Source organism: Nothoprocta perdicaria, unplaced genomic scaffold (assembly GCF_003342845.1).
Source record: "Nothoprocta perdicaria isolate Ctin4 unplaced genomic scaffold, notPer1 scaffold_11, whole genome shotgun sequence".
Classification (NCBI taxonomy): domain Eukaryota; kingdom Metazoa; phylum Chordata; class Aves; order Tinamiformes; family Tinamidae; genus Nothoprocta; species Nothoprocta perdicaria.
Window position 1 is genome coordinate 7,962,618 of NW_020454205.1, and position 18,041 is coordinate 7,980,658.

At 38.1% G+C, this 18,041-nt stretch overlaps 1 protein-coding gene across 1 annotated transcript in view; it reads right to left on the minus strand.

Moving 5' to 3' along the window:
* The window catches only part of DIP2A (disco interacting protein 2 homolog A), a 93,443-nt gene that overhangs the window by 31,298 nt on the left and 44,104 nt on the right, over positions 1-18,041 (minus strand). The window contains exons 4-13 of the mRNA XM_026048539.1: positions 15,350-15,469; positions 10,489-10,734; positions 6,060-6,188; positions 5,680-5,799; positions 3,918-4,115; positions 2,666-2,757; positions 1,691-1,801; positions 1,110-1,233; positions 716-825; positions 185-287 (exon numbers count right to left, since the gene is read on the minus strand). Of these exons, the coding sequence (XP_025904324.1) occupies positions 185-287; positions 716-825; positions 1,110-1,233; positions 1,691-1,801; positions 2,666-2,757; positions 3,918-4,115; positions 5,680-5,799; positions 6,060-6,188; positions 10,489-10,734; positions 15,350-15,469 (1,353 nt within the window). The remainder of the gene's footprint in view (positions 1-184; positions 288-715; positions 826-1,109; positions 1,234-1,690; positions 1,802-2,665; positions 2,758-3,917; positions 4,116-5,679; positions 5,800-6,059; positions 6,189-10,488; positions 10,735-15,349; positions 15,470-18,041) is intronic.

Below are 18,041 nucleotides of genomic sequence, written 5' to 3' on the forward strand. Positions count from 1 at the left end.
AACGGTTTCTTGCTGTCCTTCACATGTCATGTTATTAGAAACAAATACCTTAATCTTTTCCTTCTACAGATAGAGCTATCATTGCATAGCAAGGCGGTAAATATGATTTTGCAATTTTTTTGGAAAATCATTTTGGAAAATTTTTTGCCTGAATATTACTTGAAAGTTGTGCCTAGCAACTTACCTTCTGAATAGCCACAGGCCTGAGTCAATGCATGACAGTGTGCCAGCATGGAGGCATGAGATACAGTAATGCCCACCGTGCTGCCCTCTTTACTTGTCTTGTACTGCAGAGACAAAGTCGACACCCACATTAATTTGACAACAAACATGGACATTTTACAGTAGTGAACTGAAAGGATTTTTGTATTACAAAATGACACCTACTTTTAAAAAAGAACCAAAGAGCTAGTCCCCCAAAATAAATAATGTTCAGAGTATACCTTAACATCTTATGAAATCTGCCATTTCTCTCTTTCCCATGTTTAATTGACCCAAGAATCTCAAACACCAAATATCCCTAAACTTTAGCTTGGCTCAAGAAAACCACTTATATGACAAATTTCAGGGCAAGTTCTAGGGAAATATTCTTGTCCCACAGTGAAAAATGTTGCAGCCGTCTCTTCTGTAGCATAAGGAGATTAAAGAAAGAACACATGCTGTGACACAGACCACAGCACCGTAGCTGGGGGTTAGGCACATTATGGTGACTCACTTCGATATAAGCAATATCAGCACTGGCATCCCGGACTTGTGGATGCCAGTCTTTAGTCGGCTTAGCCAGATGCTTCCCATCAATTACAAACCAAACGAGACGTGGCCAACCTTCAAAGAAAAACAAAAAATTACTGTCACTGCACTTCCAAAACCAGGGCTTTTTTTCAAGTATTCTGGAATAGCAACAAAGGGGAAAGCAAAAGCTCCAGCATCATACTGCTGCTGGGAAAATGTAATGAGCTCGGTTAAGACATACTCATTTGGCAATAATGTCAGTTTTTCTTGTAAAATCTAAGTGTGCAAAGTCATAAAGGTGACTTAATAGCAGGACACAATTTCTATATATAACATCATTTATCCTAGACAGAAATAGGAACAGTTTAAAAACATACCTTTGAATGTAACTACCTCTCCAGTCTGAGCTTTAGGAAGGCCTTTTTGACAAGCATCAGTGGTTAAAGCTAATGTTACTCCACAGCTGCCCAAAAGAAAACCAATCTGTTGGCTGCCAGCATCCTACAGAGAAACCATAATATTATGGCAAGCTTGCAAATAATCAAGCCCTAGTAAGTTTACTGTAACTTCATCATGTTTATACAACATTAGCCAATGTATACAGAGATAAAAAAATTTATCCTAGCCAATAAGGTATTTACACAAGATAAAGCATTGAAATCTACACTAAAAATATTTAAGTTTTGCTTACGGTCCACCACTTTAGACATGGCAATAAATCTGGCTACCACTGTAGTTGCAAAATCAAAGCTATGCATCCCTCTGCAACGCTCCAGGAAAGCTTATAAATTCTGGCAAAACACTGACCCAATTTGATGCTGATTCTGGGTCCTGAGCATTTGCAGCTTTTTAGTTCTGATCTCACATCTTTCCTAGCAACTTCAATGGATCTGGGAGTACCTATATGTATTTCCAGCATCTGAGGTAGCTCTTGCCTCTGCTGGACACATCCACCTACCTTTCTTGTTAGAGGAACTTCTATTGGGACAGGAATAAGTTCTGCTAGGAGACATCCATAGAATGCCACCATGAACATCACCGGGTCACTATTAGGAAATACAAGAGCCACCTGCAGCAGCACATAAATAAATAATAGAAGTTTTTGTACGTTTCTTTCTCCAGTTTAAAACACAAATTAAAAAAATGCATTCATAACACTGTTTAGGTTCATAGCTAAACTAACAACAGAAATACTAAATAATGTGATAACAGAATATTGCAAATCATAGTCTTATACGATTTCCTTCAGCTAAAGCTGCACCTCACTGACTATCCATACAGACCATCTCAGCTGTCTTGTCTCTAGTGCCTATTGCTGTCTGCAGTTGGTATATAAAAAACAGATAGCTAATGAAAACTACTATTGATGGTCTTTCCAATCTTTCTAGTAGAAATACTACACTTCGGGGCTGAGCTGAAGGATAAAACACATGCTATTATATAAACATAGAAAGTCACCTTATAAAAATATTTTCATAGCTGTCAAATATTGTTCAGATAACCACATAAAATGCTGTGCGTGGGATATGGAAAACACCAGTTCGTCTATTCTTTTCACTGCTAGCAATAAGAACAAGGGCTTTAGTAGACTTGTTAGTGCTACAAATTGTGCCTGTTGTCTCCAAACTGCTAACGTGCAGATAAAAGGCTAAATTAGCAATTTAAAAAGGACTCGCTATTGGATTTCAAAATTTTCTGTACACAGAGTTGCAAATAGTAAGGTGAAGCATCTTGCTTTTACAACTAAATTATGCATGTGAAAGCTGTTTCGATGAGGCAATAGCTCTGTCTTTCACACATGGCAAAATCCAGTACATTGTTAAGTACTACAGAAATGAAACAACCACTAGACCTGAAAGTCAAAAATATAATTTATTTTGGATCTAAATGTTAATTTCTGTTTATTCTGACGTAGCTCAAACCAAAAACATACCCGGTCCCCAGGCTTGAGCAGTGGTTCATTCTTAGCAGTCAGTTTGTTTAGCAGGGTATATGCCAACTTCAAGCTTCGACTCCATAACTTGCCTAAAGAAAGAACAAATATGTAAATGAAAAAGCAGTAACTGAAACTGCAGCATTTAATCAGCAAATCTGAATACCCAATGTGCATGACATATTGATTTTAGAAGAGAATAAGCAAGCAACTGAGTAAAAGCATCAGGACAAAAACAAGATTGCTTTTGCAAAGGCAATTGCACAAACCAACTAAATTCTTCTAAGGTATCGGTGCACGTGCACCCACGTGGCAAGTCTGCTTGACAGAACCTAATTGGATTTCCCAAATTCACTTAACTTCTTACTTAGGGCTCTTAGAGAGAGAAGCTGCCTAGGGATTAAAAAAGAAAAAAAAACCCAAACCTGGTCAAATTCCTTTTAAAAATTAATACAAAAAAAAAATTAAATTTCAGAAAAAAAGAGTAGGAATACATGCTGTAAAACCTGGCTCTGTGAAATGTCAGTTCAGTGCTCGGTAGTTACCTCCTAAACTTCCTCATTCAATGTATTTCTTTTGATGTATAATAGTTACAGACAAAAAGGTTATTCAGGACCCAGAGATATCAAAACAAATACCCCTCAAAGCTCCAGAGTTGCAAAGGAGCAAAACTAATACACCCATTCAATTAACAATTCCCATAAGCATTCATCACATGTACTAATTCAAACATGAAATGTTAATATTCCAGTGAAATACAAGTAACATACTAATGAGCTGCCTTGGGGTACTGAATTCTTTTCTAAAAAATCCCCACAATTATTATAATACTTCCTAGTTCACTGATGCAAAGGAGTTTTGCATTCCACCATAACATCCTTAATATGTTCTGAATTACAAGTCATCTCTATAAAGATATGCAAGAATATGTCTGCATGCTAAAATTAGGCATCTGCTCTGCAAATCAGGAGCGCATTATTAGTCATCTACTCCTTCCTACTATTTCACACAAGACTCTCTTTAGCTCTTCTCTGCAGGTTCTTTTAAGCAAAAGAATATCATTTTTTAAAGATGTGTAAAGAATTGATGTCATATATACATTTTTTTCATTAATCAATGAATTCCTAATCTGCATCCAAACAGCAATCTCAAAGTGTTCATCACTGGCACAGTCAGTCCATTCCAGGTACAACAAATTGTTCATTCCATAATGACCAGCCAGTTCTTTTTTACCTATACCATCAACACCTACCATAGGTGAGCGTATAAATAGCTTTGCCAGTGGTGTCCAGTGCAGTCAGACACGGAGCTTTCGGCTGGGTAGTTCCCCAGCGCTGCAGGGCAGCCAGCAGAGAAGGGGGCCAGTTGGTTACCACCCCTAGGGGTTCACCTTTAAGGACATTCATTTGATTTCCCTCGGGCTTTGGTTGATTCGGATCAGGCTGTTGCACTAAAATGAGAGAACAGTGAAATGACACAAATACTAATGTTAACCAAAGGCACAGATTACACTTAATGGACTCTTCTATAAATCACTCATCTTCCTCTTCCTCACAGCAATTGTTACGTCTCTTCTGCTATATGATTATCTATGCTATGCTAATCTGGGCTTCATTAAAACAAACAAACAACACAACACCATAAATACATCATTGTGAAGTTTTAATATCTCATTACTCCATGGACTTGGACAGAGGAACAGGATTTGAAACCTGCATTCACTCTTTGAGAATAAATGGCCTTGGAAAATAGGTGTTCTGCTATTAGTTTTGCATGTGTATTTAAATCAAAGCCTTCACCAAGTGAAGAAACATTACCAGATGGAATGGCTTCAGTGAGAACAGGATCTTCTAGTGCTGCATCAAATTTCCAACTGGCTGATGACGAACAACACACCATAATAATATATAAAAACATAAAAAGCACACAAAATGTCCATATAGAACAACCCAGATGAAATGCTCCCTGGAGGGATTATCTAGGTTTGAAATGCCACAGCTAATGGGACATTTTGTTTGATCAGTGGATCATTTCTCACAACCATGCAACATTGCTGAGTTTGTGTAAGACTTTGATCTTTGAGTAAACTGCTGTTATAACTGAAGCTGAAATGTCTTGATCTTGGTTAGCATAATGGATTCATAGCTGGATATAGCTAACACCCAATAACTTAATAAATAAAAGTTCTAAGAGATGTTCCCTCTATTTCTCCACAGTGATATACATAAACTGTCACGAAAATTTGCCTGGGAGGTTTTTAGGGAAAAACTAGAATTGTAATGATTTTCAGATTGGAAAGCATCAGACAAACAATACATGAATTCTACGAGCAGCTGCTCAAAACTGTAGCCACGGGATTATTTTTTATTTGTAAGACCACGAGAACAGGACAAACATCCTGCAAGATCAACTGATGCAGCTGGTTTTAAAGAGGACAACTTTTTAATACGCAGTTGATATAGCTGGTAAAAATGCTATTCTTTCTGCTTAGATGCATGCTGGCAAAATGAAAATGAAATAACTTTTTTAGCTGAGCAACACCTGCACAGTATACTCAACCTCTATCTTTTCACGCAGTGCCCAGCTGAGATGTATTGCACAGTGCACTCCATGCATTTCTTGAACCCCCAAAAGCATGGAATTTTTTGCATTCTCGAAAGCCAATACTAACATGCACACAAATGATATTATCACAGTTAGTTCCAGTCACTAGAAAGAAACCTTTTTCATTTGGACCAGCTAAAAAGGATGTGGAGGCACTTGTCAACAAGAAGTTGAACGTGAATCAACAGTGTCTCCTCAAGATGCAGAGTTAACCACATACTTGTCTATGGTAGGAGCAAGAAGGAAGATTATGCTTCACTTATGACAGTGTATGTGCTCTCTGTCCAGCGACAACCACCCTATCATGATTTGTTTTCCACTGGGAATTGAAAAAGGAAAGAAAATTTGCTAAAAATGTCAGTACTTGCTTGGATAGCTTTAATAAAGCATGAAAACTCTTTGTTACTCACCTTCTAGCAGTTCTTCAAAATCATCAACAAAAAACTCTTTCAAGGGTGGGCGTTTTGGTCTTTTCAAGGTATTTAGAAGCTGCTGGATCTTAGAGGACACTCTGCTATTCACCGGGACACCTGGCAAACAGAAAAGCCTTATTATTTACCATATGTTAACAGACATACAGTAAAATACATATGCATCCACAATGCTGAAAACATCTCACTGAATTCAGCACAGCCTACAAGCGGAAGAGCTGTTCAAGACAAGAGTAACTTGTATCTCTAGTGCTTCAGAGGTAGGATGTACATAGTACATAACTGTCGCCACACCTCTGCAACATACTGACTTATTCGGAAAACAAGATTGCAAGGTGAGAAGTTTGCAACATAATCACCATCAGCAGTTTCCAAAATGCTGCTGTTGTAGCCTCTGGGAACTCCCCGGACTGAAGCTACTTGGGGACGCTCATGATGCAAGTGTTCCACCAGGCCCGTGGTTACGTCAGGAGGTGCAGAGTGGTTTTCTGTAGAAACATAAGAAACAGAGCAGCTCTTAAGTCATCTTAAGATTCAATATATCCAAGTTGCTTCTTAGAGCATTCTCTTTGTTTCCTCACTTCTTTCTTTTTTGATCTCTCAGAGAGGTTTGTACGGAGGGGTAAGAGATATTGCATTGTATCTTGAAAGGAACTGCCATGGCCTTCCAGAACAAGTTATTCCCACTTTTGAAGTGATTCAAAGAGCTGAAGGAACTGTAGTAATGGCTCTCATCTTCACTTTCTAAAGAACACCAGGAAGTTCACCCTAAGTAAAGAGTAGAAATATAGAAGGAATGTCTGGTCTCACAACTTGTAATAGAAATAGCGACTCCCAAAATTTTGCCTACCCTACCAGAAATTGCTACCCTAAATCTGATAAAAAAAAGTCCAGCATCCGTTAGGTACTCAGAAAATAAAAAAAAGGGGAGGGGGAGAGGAGAGGCTAGGAAAAGATCAAGAAAACAACAAACAAAGAAAAAAACAACACACAAGACAATTAGACATACTAACAGGCTCAAAAGAACAAGCCCAAATCCTATTATGGAAAACAGCCATAAAATAGTGTATAAAACAGCAATATATGGAAGTGCTGATGCACAGTGCTCAAGTTATCTTCCAAGGATGTCAGAGCCAGGTCTCCTGGCAAATGAATGTGCCTAAATCATAGGAAACAAATGGCAGGGGTCTTTATGGGCAAATTCTCTGTCTACAACTACTCTATGCTACATACAACATATAACAGTTTGTCCAAGGAATTCTGTGGTGAGAAATCAATGTTCTTTCTATACAAATATGTAAAATAATCTCAATTTTCAGGATTGGTTGTGTTCAGATAAAACCACACTAGCTTAATTATTCAGGTACTTCATTCACATACATTCATGTGAATGTATGTGAATTCCACACATACATTCCATTCTTCCACAAAACAGGTCTGTGCCCTCTATGGGTGCTGAGACAAAGCACAGAAGTGGTGAGATATCAGAAGCAGTGCCCGAGTAGACATATGACTTGAGGAAGAGGGATTAACCAGATTTAGACCGAAATGCCTTTCCATTACTGATTAGAAGTGACAGAGAAATTTGCAAAGGAGAGCAGTAGCCAAGAAAAAGTAGAGAAGACAATGCAGAAAGTGCTTGATATGAGAGAGAAAGTGATCTCTAATGAGGACTCTTAGCGACTGAAGATTCACACACGATAGAAATGTCACATTCAGAACCTCAGCAGGAAGATGGTTTAGACCTACAGACTGCTGTGTCTGATTGTTTTATCTCCAGGAAACTACTTAACCAAAACAGACCTTCAAAATAAGTTTATTAAATTGTATTGGAACAACAGTAAAACAATAAAGAGCAAACAAAGCCAGCAGGAACACAATAGGGTCCAACACAGTAGCCACTACTTCATTCCTGTGTTTCCTCTTCAATTAACTCATTGAAATCCTGCTTCTTGCAGGCTTCACTCCTACAAACTGCAGTCGGGCTGTTCAGAGAATCACTGCAGCTCAAAGCATCCACTTCCATCTCATCCCCACTTCCTCTTCGGAAAAGGAATTATATCTTTATAATCTTTTAAGTCTTTCTATGAATAGATTGTGGGTCAATTATCATCAGCATCTACTTCACTAGGCAAGCTACAAGTAGCAATTTGGGAAATGCTATATGGCAGAGACTGTGACCTTGCAAAAACCCGGACAAATTGCTACCCTGTCTCCCTCCAAGAAACATGTTACACTAAAAGAAAAAAAGATATGTTAGATGTTGCCCTTGCTTTTACTGATGAAAGACAAAGATATCACTCTGCACAAGATACATGTTTAATTACGCTGTAACTTTGCACTCCTAGCCCTGCAGTCCATTGCTCAGGCTGCTATTTAGTATGATCTAATTATAAATGCAAACTGGAGAAGACTAACCTCAGGGAACAAGCTGCTAAATTTAAATTCTCTGACAAATCAAAGTTATGAAAAAAAGGTTATTCAATGCACACAAATAAAATAGAATATTTTAATATGACATAGCACTGAAAATATGTAGGATGTCCTTTATATTGCTTATGTCAACAAATAAAGTGAAAAATTACCTAAACTTGTATTATGCCCTAGGGACAAATCCAATCAGTCCTTTATTCTGCCCAGTATTTTGATACACACCAATAATAAAAAAGGAGTTAAAATATAAATACTGAATAAGTTTTCATATTTTTATGAGCAAGTCCACAAACATGCTGATGCACTGCTTTAACATGAAAATTATTAAAACCTAAGTGTTATAGGACACACACAAGTGCTAGGAATGAAGGTGAAAGCCTACAGAATGGGACAGGTATTGCAGAGATGAGGAAGACTTCTTTGGCAGAGAGACATTTCTCTTTTTTTGGTCAAAGGCACTAAATATTTTACCTTTCTAAATACTTTTTGAGATCTGTGCTTTATGCATTATGCTTTACGATTCCTGAACTTCCTTCCTGATACATACTGCAGCCATACATTATTCCCCACACATGAAACCACAAACAACTCTGTTACATGCGGTCACTCAGTTTTTTAAGCTCTGAACTTTCAGAGCTCAGAATAACAAGGCACCGATTCTGCATATGATTTTCATGAGTATATAGCCTGTCTGGATAGGTAAACCTGATGTATATTTTTATAGGTGGAGATATTTATGTAACAGGATGCTGGGTTACATATTGTACATTGTGTTATTTTCTAAGTTTTTAATGAGTATATTAAAAATTTCATCATGATACATACAGCAATGGTAATCCTTCCAAGTTTATTTGTTAAGTTTAAAGAGTTAACAATCTCTTTGAATCCATCGTGAAAACCTGACTGCCCTCAAAGCCTAAGGCAAACTGTAGGAATATTCCATCCTATTTCTACCCAGTAAGTACAAAGAACCCAGATTTCTGTGATTCCTACTTTAAGATATTCTCAAGTTAGCAGGGTGTCCAATATTTTCCCAGTGTATCTGGCATGCTGGATGCTTTGCAGTGGTACTATGACCAGGCAGCAGGATCTCAAATTTCTAAATTATTAATAAATAAGTTTGGAAATGAGAAGGTAAAAAATTAGAGATACATTTACAGGTAATGAAATGGCTTATTTGCAGACAGACAGAAAAAAAAATTCTCATTAACAAATTACTTCAAAATTTAACTTAAGATAAAAATCCAATTAGCTTATTCATCCCTGATGAACCACATGAAAAACTGGCAAATGTCACCCATAACTTTGGTAATAAAGGAAGAGAACAAACAAACAAAACAACAACATTCCAGTATGCAGCAGCTTTCTAAGGCAAGAGTGTCCAGCAAGCTAGACAAAGAAGTAAAACACACGTTTTGCCTTCTACAAAAGCTTAGAAATCTAAATTTCTTGCCACATTTAATTTCCAAAGTAAAGACATGCCCAATCGAAACAGAGAAGGGGACAAATACAAGCAGCAAAAGCATAGATGGCCCCTCTCAGAGACTCCCCAACATCCAAAGTGAGGAACATACAGAGGGAAAAAAACGCACCTCTCACTAGCTATCTTCACTAGAGCATAGAAAAAGCGCTGTAAAAATCATTTCTACACTGGAAAAGCAGTCTTTTCTCCCTCCCTACCAAATCTCCTAAGAGCACAAAACCAGTGCTTTGCATTTTGGAAACAAAGGAAATAAAGTAACCTGAAGCCCTGGACACTCATAATATTATAGAGAATGAGGCAAAATTTCCACTTGCCTTTTGGCTTACCAATATTAACTTTTTTACTTTGGTTCCATAAAGCACTATTTTTGATGACTTTAATTAAAGCAGGAAAAAAAATATATATTTCAATTTGAAATCTAACATTGTCACTACTTCTGATTTCATAACTTTCCCGAAGATTCTAGATGTCTTTTTAGTTGTTTAGACGTTTACCACTTGCGTTGCTTTTGAACTCTCAACCTGAAGTTCGCTGGGGCAAACGCATGCAGATCAGAAAGCATGCATCAAAAATATGACCCCTTGCAAACGCTGTTCTTTAATTTACTAAAATTTTCACTTTAAATAGTTTCTTCATAAATCTATTATTTTATCAAGAGAAGGAGTGTTAAGAACTCATTAATAACTAGTTTTGTTTAAATTATATACATGTACATCATACATACCTGGTCTGTAGACTGGACATTGTAAGGCTATTTACGGAAACCATGAGGTGCAGTGCAGTACTCATACCTGACTTTTGTGTTTATCCTTGCATTCTTTTATTAAAAAACTTTGAATTTGTTTTAATGACACAGGTAGTTCTTTACTGACCTAGCTGGGTGTGTGCCATGAGATCTGCAAGCACAGTGGCAGCAGCGGTGGCAGTAGCAGTATTGGAAGCAGCGGCGGGTTTCCCTCCTGGATGAGATGAGGTGGAGGATGCAGAGGATGAGGTGGAGGAGCCCTGAATGACCCGGTTAAGCCAGGGCTCTACGTTGGAATGGCTCTGGAACGGAGTGGAGGTGATCCGCCCTTGCCGACGTAAGGAGCCCTCATCTTCCGATGCGGACGATGTGTCTGTGATTAAAATAATGATGACAGGCATGTAATGTGCGAATGACCCAACACACGGGAACATGAAGATTTTCCATGTTCTTCACGGAGCGTTCTCATGTGCTAAACACGAGATGCATGTATCAAGCAAATGGTCTATTCACATGCACTAATTCTGCTCATTGCCTTTTTTTTTTTTTTTTTTTAACAACTTCTATACATTATATCTAGTACCCCCTCAAAGAAGTGTCATTTACATCCTGTATTTGGAAAGGCGGAAGACCTGAAAAAGCTACTGCCTAAGCAACTGAGCAGTCATTAACCACTGCAAGTGGCCACAGCATACAGACTGCATTGAAAGGATAGTTCCGTTTTGAAGAGGTGAATTGGGATTCATCCTCCCTGAATAAATTCTATTATTTTACAGATGTTAAAAAAACACAGTAATAAAAAGTTCAATAAGAGTACTTTCATTAACCCAAAATAATTTAAGGATTAAAAAGTTTGTATTATAACCACACAAATCAATACTAATGAGTATGATAGTGTAAAACATCTTTTTACTGTGGATGTGTGTTTGTTGCTGTTACAACCTGATGAAGGACTCCTGTTTTAGTTATTTCCCAGCTATTCAGAACTTGCCTGACACTTCCCATGTGTGCTCCTTCCACATTTCTCACCTGCTTGATAGCAATTAAAAAAGGTCTTTTTAAAGTTCAAGAAAACACAGCTCTATTGATTATGAGTGAACATCAGAAACTTTTATTAAAGAAAAATCTTGTCTTTTTTTGGTTCAATTTCTGTCAAAATTATCATAATGTGAAACTGATGCTTGTCACAGCAGTGAATGTCCCCTACAGGTGAGCATTCAGGCTCTTCCTAAAGAAACTGCTGTACTTGAAGAATTAGAACCTCATCATACTTTCTCCCCTCCCTTCTAGGTGAATTAGAGGAAAGCTGAGAAAAAAATGCACATCCTATATATTGACAAACTCTCCCCCAACATATTGATAAACTTCTCATTGACTCAGTCTGTGAATAGCTCCTAAAACAAAGTACTTCCCACATACTGAAAATTAGTTTGTAAAAAGCAGTTCAAATTCACATGTAACAGCCAGCACAATTATGCTGCAAGCAGAAGACCACAGGAGTTGTTGGAAAAGCACAATAATGAAGATATATTCTGGAGTTTTTTCCAAATGCACTTCCTAAGAAATCCAGTTGGATGGAATGGCTTTTTCCAAGTTAGAATTGCAAATCTCTCAGTGCTTGACCACCTCGTGGCAAACATGACAAGTTTTGAATGAACACACACAAAGAATTGATCTTTGGGAAGATACCGTTGTGGTAGCTCATCATTCCTGGGGCTGAGCCTTAGGCATTTCTGCTCTACTCCTCTGGTTGTACTTTTTGGCTGCTGCCTCCCTCTACTGGAGAGGGGCCAAACCAACTCCTTAGGGCTTGCAGCCTTCTCCTTTTTGGGGGGTAGGAGGTAAAAATAAACAATTCCCGGAAAATCTAACAAGACAGGATTACAAGCTCTCAGGCTAAGCAAAAATACGTTAGTGATTTATTACCACTTCAGAGTAAAAATATAAGAAAAAAGAGTTTCTTAAAGCCTACTTACTCTGAAAGTGTTCCTTTAAGTAATAAACAATAACAAATTTAAGGAGAACTCTATAAAATTGACTAGTTTGCACATCTTTTATATAAGTCAAAAACAACTTCATGCTTCTAAACTTAAGGCTATAAATGAAAATGTAAAATTAAACACGATGCACCTGGTGACAGAAATGCTCAGCAATGAAACACAATTAGAAGGGGAACAGCAGCAAGCTCAAGGCAGCAAAGGAGCCCTCTGAGAGGCACGGAGTTAAAGGCCACTCCGCTCCACGCCATGCCGTGCTGTGCTGTGCAGAATGCTATGTACTTGGCTTGCAACTCTTCCTGGCTGGGAGCTCACCCAAGATAGCCACAGAAACCACCACCCTTTGGACCTAACGTCGAGGCTAAGCTGAAGTTCTCTGCACATGGAATCAGTCCGGGAAAGACCGACATGAAAACAAAAGCACAAGAATATTTTTGGAAGGGTGATTGAGAAGAGCTGTTTCATGACCACCTATCAAGGGAGTTGGTTTTGAACCTTACATCGTGACTGGAATCAGATGCTTCCTTCCTGAGTAGCCAAGTAAATGTTTCTAGCACAATTTCAGCTTTTAAATATGAAGAAAGCCTGGTTTTAATTGCATTAATTTCTGCCAATACAAGAACTTTTGAGGTAGAATTTAACAGTTCAAGTCTATACATTGCCAGTAACTTTAACAGAGCATGCAGAGTGCTAAAGCAGCTGATATAATGGTCTTGAAGGAACCCCAAGGAACAAAGGCATGGGGCGCTCCTGATGAAAGCTATCGTGAATTTAGGGTTATTGCTCTCTCAAAGACTACTTCAAGATAGGAAGTACACTTGTCTGGAATTTGGTTGCAGAAAGTGTGTGGACTCCGTGCAGAGATCAGGAGAGCTTTTATGCACTACTACAAAGTTTTATGCACTACCACAATACAAGACTTACTATACATGACTATCTTTCCCAAAAGCTTTACCAGTTATCACAATCTGTTGTTTGTTTTGGTTTGGAGGGAGCCCACCTCCATATCCAGCCAGTCTTGTGCATCTCCTTGCTAGTGCAATGACCTGTTGCTAGTGCTCAACAGCAAAACTTGCAGCTTCAGGAGTGACTCAGGCTCTTTGCAATGCAAGATTTTTCTTGCTGAGCTTGCTTTGCAAATCAAGGAAAACAGTCTTAGCCATGAAATGACTGTCCTTGTAGATAAACTCAGCTGAAGTAAATCCACTGACTATTTTTGAATGGCTGTATCTTTCAGTGATAAAATGCCCATGCAGTGACCCATTCTCTTACATGGAGAATGAAAGGAAAATCCCAAGACCCATAACTAATAACCTTCACTCAAATCCAACACGGCAGTTCCTATGGAACTTAATCTTTTTCCTCATACATCACTAGCATATTTCTGTATCCTGTATTTAGCATTAGTGCTAAACACGTGGAAAGGCACGTTAGAAGACACTCTAGCCACTCTTCATTAACAGTAATTTTTTTCCTGTAGACTGAAAAATCCACTTTCCTGACACCAATAAATTCAAGTGCATTCCTCAGCAGGGTACTTCGCAGGAGCTTATCTTATCTAAGCCCTGTAAGCATACTTCACAACAAAGCCTGCTGGAATGTATTAGATATGACCTGAGCTGCACAGGCAGCTTCCCTGTAAGCAGACACAGAAAAGCCATCTAAAAGTTGTGGAGAGCTCTCAAAACGCCAAGACTTTTTCTCCTTTGAAGATGAATTGCTTGAAGAACCATAAACAGAGGCTCTAGGACTTATCTCCTGATGCCTCAACATAAAGATGGGCACTAGAGTTTCATTTTCTCAATGATTTCAAATTAAGCAGTTCTTTACAACTTTCATATACAAAAACATGTATGCAAGATGCATGCCATGATGCAGCATGCTTTGATAACCACTCTGCTGAAAGAGTTGCTGTCACAAGCCTCTGAGTAAATGAATACTAGAAGAATAAGCTTACGTATAAACTACGAAAGGGAAAAACGTATCAAGGTGAAGATGACCAGATTCAAGACTAGAGAAGATACTGTTTATTTTTAACTAATGAAAACAAACAAAACCACACACACACACACACACACACAAAGTATTATACAAAAGAATACAACTAGTAAAAAAAAAAAAAAGTATAGTTCCTATGAAGAAGAGAGAAAAAATACAGCTCTGGAATTTGAGAGAGCAGCACAGCAGAGCTTTTCTTATTGATGGGGATAAGAAAGAAAACTGATGACGAAGGGCACTAGAGGTCAGTGTGCACCTACTCCAGGGCCACATTAAGGGGGACCATACTAAGAGCACAGCATTTAAAACTTCAGGGCTTAAAGGAAATTCCTTTTCTTTGTATGCAAGATAGGGGCCCCAAAATATTTGGCTTGCTAGCACAACATGTATCTGGAGAAACATTTTTCTCAGCCTCTAGAGTATTCATTGTGAGACAACAGGAAGATGATTTTTTTTTTCTGAAAAAAGTTTTTTTAAAAACCCTTTCTGAGCTAAACAAACTAAGCAATTATAGCATATGACTGCTTGAGTGCTTTGAATTGCTCACAGTTCTGTCTGATGAATGCTTTGCAAGCTAATGCAGCAACTTAATACTTCAGCGTTTTCTTCATCTCAAAGGAAAGGATCTTATGCAACATGAAATAAGCTATTTACAGCTCTGACATGCTTGCCAGGATTACGTCTTTTCGAGGGAGATGATACGTATGAGAAGACACTTAATGCATAAAGGGCAACTGCTCTCCCTAACTGTGAGAGATTTTGTGTGGGCCTTGGCATCTGTAGTATCTCTAGATGAGAGACTAAAATTCTCCAGGAAAGACACATCAAAGAACAAATGCAATCAACACTTGGATATGAGAAATTACAGGCATGAATACGGAAGAAGTTTACTGCAACATACTTCCAAAGGAGCAGAATAAAGCATTTGTTTTTTGCATTTTGCTATTATTACATTCACCTGGCAACATATACGTATGTTAACTCAGTAGGTACCTGGAGGGGTGTACGTTTCTACTGAAGAGTGCACGAGAACAGATCGTCTTTTCGAAGGCATGGGCATTTTCCTCTCTTTGTACTTGGCCAGCGCTGCTTGTACTGCTTCAGTGTGGACGTCTGTACAATGAATAAAAAAAGATTAAGAGATTAGATTTAATCATGATTTCCTTCGAGAAACACAAAAAGCCTCAATTCCACCTTTCAAAAGGCAAATACAAAATACAAAAGCTGAATTCTAACCCTTATGGCTTTAGTCCTATATATCCAGACTTCCTCCTAGTATCCACTTCTCATAGTTGCCAAAAGGAGGAAGTTCTCAATCTCAAAGGAGCAGCATTTCTTGGAGAAGAGAAAGGTCTAAGGCCAAACCACAGTGGCTTTGATTTCTGAGGCAGAGACATCTGCATTTATTCAGTCTGGGGGAAACAGAGCTGAGACCTATAGTGTCACTGCCCTCCTCCCAGTTTGGTTCATAGGCAATTGAAGCAAAATTTAAGGGAGGATATACGCAAAGGGGTGAGAGAAACTTCGCTTCCTTAACGGCATTACCAAATGCAATGAATTTAAGACAATCCAAAAACATTGCAACACTACAGTGTGAAAAGGGACTTTGAGCATCTTTTTTTTTAAAGTTTTCTTAAATTTGCATATATAACTACATCTGCTTACAGACAAATTATTCCAAGTACAATAGCACAAGTACAGTAATCATCAGTCCCAACTGAGTTCCATCCTGCGCGTGACTCCTACAGCCTGCACATCATCTCCAGCACGACGCATCGCGCCTGAACCTGATGTCTTGGGAGCACATGGTCAGCAATCCTAGCAAAGAGAGCTCTTCTAGTGATGGATGCAGAGTTCCTGTATTTTTATGAAAGCTGGAAGACTTTTCAGCATCTCAGAGTGAAAAGGATTATCAGACAGCAGAACACAGCACAGAAGACCAATATGAACTTGCAGGGCCTCTTGGTATAAAACACTCTCTCCTCAAAGCAGCTGTGTTCCCACATGCTGGATAGTAACGCCCAATATTTGGAGGACAAGCCTTCAATTCTCAACAGGAGAGGTCTTGGGACACCTTAAAAAAAATCACCCAATAAAACTCCGCCTTTGACGTAAGGTTTTATATATACATATATATACACACACACACACACACACACAAATTATATATATACTGGCCACTGTGCTAGATTAAAAATTATTTGTGCAGCCTTTGAAGTTACAGAGAAAAAGTCAGTCCTAATGAACAGTTATATAACAGGATAGTAGACAAAAACAAGCTGAATCTTTTAAAAAATATAAACATAAACATAAATATAAACATAAATATAAATTTCAACAATGTGTATTTCTGTATGTATTTTAGAACATTTTAATGTTGCTTTAAGAGTTCATAGGAACAAGCAGAACAGAACAAAGGGCACCTTCTCCAGGAAAAGTTTTCCAAAAGAGAAAAATAGCACACAACTTTGGTCTGTAGATAGCTCAATAAAGAACCTTCAAGATAAAAAGCAAAACTAAAGCATTTAATCAGCTGCATAGGTAGGTAACAGAAGTCTTGCTGAAGCAAGATGTGTAGAAGTACAATGCAAGAGGTCATAACATCCTACAGATTTGTGGTGGCAAGCAAACTAATGCTATTCCATTTCCAGAGTGCAAAATCAGCACTACCTTTCCTCTAGGCCCCCCTGCATTTCCCCCCAGAACCTGCAAAATAGAAGATTACATGACAAAGGGTAACAAAAAGACAGTCACTATTAAAATCTTCTTCTACCTTCACGTGTTATTTTCATGGTGGTGACTCCACCAGTTCCTTCTGTATTCACTTAAGATCTACTTCTAGGTTCAAATTCCCTTCTAATATCTTGCCCTTACATAACAACTGGGTAGGACCATCCTCTATCAGCCAAATTAATTAAAAGTAATTGGTTTCGCCTTCCTGGAATGCTTTGTTCTTTTTCCATGTTTCCTTTAAGAGCTTTTTGACATAATGAAGACAAAACCAACCTCACTAATAAAACAGCGAAGGAACGAAACAGCTAAGGAAATAGAACACTCAGGAGATGTATTTGCAAAAATTATAATAAATTAAAGCTTATCTGAACATCGAATTGCAGAAGGAAACTGTCTAACATTGGCTATTACTAAACTCTTAAACTGTTGCTTATGAACATGATTTAACATGTAATAGGGGAGAAATATAGGGTTCAGTTTCTTTTTTTTCATCGAATTAAATAGCTAATTAATAGATAATTAAATTACATCAAACCCAACTGTTTGAACTATGGCATGTTACAGAGAACAGGGAGCACAAGCCTCCAGCTGGGAGCACTGAAAGAGATGAACAGCAAGTCCAACTTGTATTACCACAAAGACTAAGGCTACCAAAGCAAGGAAGAAATACATGTGCTTCCACTCAGAAGCAACTGTCTTGGGGAAGAGCATAAAAAGCAAAACCAGTTGTAGTTCATGATTTTTATCAAGTTGCAGCAAACTATCAGCTTGGGGTATTTTTTTGCTCTATCAGGGCTATTAAAACTATCAGGGGTATTTTTTATTGCATTAAGCCATATCATCTTCACTTCCACCTCACTTACCTATTTGTATCTTCTTTCCTTCAACATCTCTTTAAAAAAAAAAAAAAAAAAAAAAAAAAAAAGGTATAGAAGAGGGTAACTGGGATAAT